General features: G+C 35.8%; 1 protein-coding gene across 1 annotated transcript in view; it reads left to right on the plus strand.

Moving 5' to 3' along the window:
• Positions 1–2,667, plus strand: part of HNF4G (hepatocyte nuclear factor 4, gamma) — a 20,316-nt gene that overhangs the window by 2,259 nt on the left and 15,390 nt on the right. The window contains exons 2-3 of the mRNA XM_010293484.1: positions 812–980; positions 2,584–2,667. Coding sequence (XP_010291786.1) covers positions 812–980; positions 2,584–2,667 — 253 coding nt within the window. The remainder of the gene's footprint in view (positions 1–811; positions 981–2,583) is intronic.

A 2,667-nucleotide genomic window follows, 5' to 3' on the forward strand; every position in this document is an offset into this window, starting at 1 on the left:
TCTTTCCTCTCCCTGACTGAACAACTACAAATGTTTAGGGCACAGTACAAACAGCTTTCCTTTCATAAAACCAGAAGAATAACATAAAAGGCTATTTTACAATTATTTCTTTGAACACATCTGTTAAACATTGTGACTCAAAGAAGAATAAATATGTCTGTTTTGATTTCAGGTGAATTTCTTCTAATACTGTTTACAATATTCAATGACTTCTTGCTAATCATGTAACTAATATTCTCTTGTGCAAGTAAAGTCTACAGCAATGCTCCTTTGGAAAATTTGTTCAAGGAAACAACACTTAGTCCTCTTAGCATGCTTTTTTTTTTCATCAAGTACTATGCAAAAATTTTTTTTTTTTTTTTTTTTTTTTTTTTGGTCATGTATGCAATTGTATCTTTGTATGATAGTTCCCGGTTATTGTCAGCTCCTATAAAAACTGATATATGAGATCTTTGCCAGCTAACTAGGCAACACTGCTTTGTGCCAAAGTTCCTCTTCATGTTAGTAAGAAAGTATAAGTAATTACACATGCAGACTCACACTTTAATATTTAACCCCTTTCAGTCAGAAAGAGTTTAGAATAAAAGCATTTGTTGTTGCAAATTTCATAAATTCTGCTAACCTCTCTATAACTTTGAAAGTGTTCACCTGAATAAGAACCACATGTAGCTAGATATGCCATGCAATATAAATAATAAGTGGCAATTAAAAGAGAAAAGGACAGAAAAGGCCTCTATTTAAGTACAAATTGTTCATGGGTTGGTAGTTGAAAGTCTTGTCCCTAACCACATATATTCTTGCCTCTCTTCAGACAGTTCAGGAGAAGCTGTCAACATGAATGCTGCTGACAACGGGGTCAGTAGTGTCTGTGCAATATGCGGAGATCGAGCGACCGGAAAACACTATGGTGCTTCCAGCTGTGATGGATGCAAGGGTTTCTTTAGACGCAGTATACGGAAAAACCATGTCTATACATGCAGGTATTTAAAAAGTTCATCTAGAGGCACTAAATTAATGAATTTAAGCCAAAATTAATTTCAAACCTTTTTGACTTTTCAGAACTACGGAGGGGTACTTTCAGCTTTTTCTTAAGGAATTCTAAACAACACTTTTGATGAGCATGTGATTCATGGTATATTCTCATGATTTGGAAAAAAAGTCTTTTATTCAAGGATACTTGACACTACACATTCTAGATACTACATTTCATATTGATTGTTGATATTGTTGATATTATTATGTTTCTCAAGAACTGTACCACTCTTTTATTTATGATTACAAATGCCATCTCCTGAAAAAAAAGAGGAAAAATTCTCAGATTTTCACTGGCAGTGTGAAAAGTGTAGTTCTTAACTGTTTTCTAAGAATTCTTTAAAAAATTTTTTCCTTATGAAGGCAATTTCTGACTAAAATGTCTAAGATTTATGAGTCTAAGGACTGTACAAGCGCATCTACACATCTTCCCACTTTGGGTGACATATTGCTCTTTTGAGTGACAGTTTTCCCCCCCGTCAGTCTGAATGGCGATCTTCTAATTTCTGGATGTCTGGCTGCCCAAATTATCATACTGCAGGTCTGTGCACCATGTTTGGCAAATTGCCCGAAATTATGCACAAGTCCATAAAATACCAGTTTTAAGCCGTGCACAGAATGTATGGAAACCTCTGTGAGTTTAGAGAAATCACTAGAAGAGAAAACTTTTTTTAAGAAATGCTTGTTACTGGTAATGTTGTTTGCTACACTCTGCCTTGGTTGCTTGATACTTGTATAAGGAAATCTCTCCCTTATAGACATACCACAGTGATATAGCATAGACATACCCCTAAAGCGGTGTGTCGAAAGCTTATATAAGTGATTCTAAGAAGAGCTCTGCAAAACATGGATCTATTTACCTAACAAACACATGCACAACAAAAAGGCAGAAGCAAACAGGGAGAGGAGGAGACACCTCATATACATTCTCCTTAGGTACACATATAGGTATGCATGAGAGCTTGGGTAAACTTTCTTGCAATGTCATGCTCTGTGTGTTTCCTCACGTCTTTATTTCATTATGCTGTTAGAAAATTTTCCTCCCATTTCCTGTTTAGGTTGTCATCTGTAATGATACAACCTGTAGCTTATTCACTGGTATCTCCCAGAAGGAGTAAACTTTACCAGCCAAATGTACTGGTTTTGCAACTGAGGGTTCCTCCATGCCAGTGACATTTGGCATTTTCCTTTATTGTCCTTTCCTTTTTCGATTTGTAGCTTTTCTTCCCCCCCCCCCATTTGGTGCAGCCAGTTACTAACATGTTTCACAAGTAAACTGAGGTGTAAATGGTGCACATAGCTCAAAATTTTCCACATTTCCTCTTTCCAATGCATACATGTATCTATACACACACATATATTCCTGTAAAATGAGCATGTATGAAACACCTCTCAAGACTGATTACATAAAAAAAAATCAAAACAACAGAAGAAGAAAGTCTGTGGTTATAAACATTATTCTCACAGGCCAGATGAGTTTGTTTTCTTCTTCATAATCAGAGTGCTGCTTTGTTAATGCTTCATACATCTACCTTTTCTTGTCTCTGATAGATTCAACCGTCAATGCGTTGTTGACAAGGACAAAAGGAATCAATGCAGATATTGTCGTTTAAAAAAGTGTTTTCGAGCAGGAAT

Source organism: Phaethon lepturus, unplaced genomic scaffold (genome assembly GCF_000687285.1).
Source record: "Phaethon lepturus isolate BGI_N335 unplaced genomic scaffold, ASM68728v1 scaffold9398, whole genome shotgun sequence".
Classification (NCBI taxonomy): domain Eukaryota; kingdom Metazoa; phylum Chordata; class Aves; order Phaethontiformes; family Phaethontidae; genus Phaethon; species Phaethon lepturus.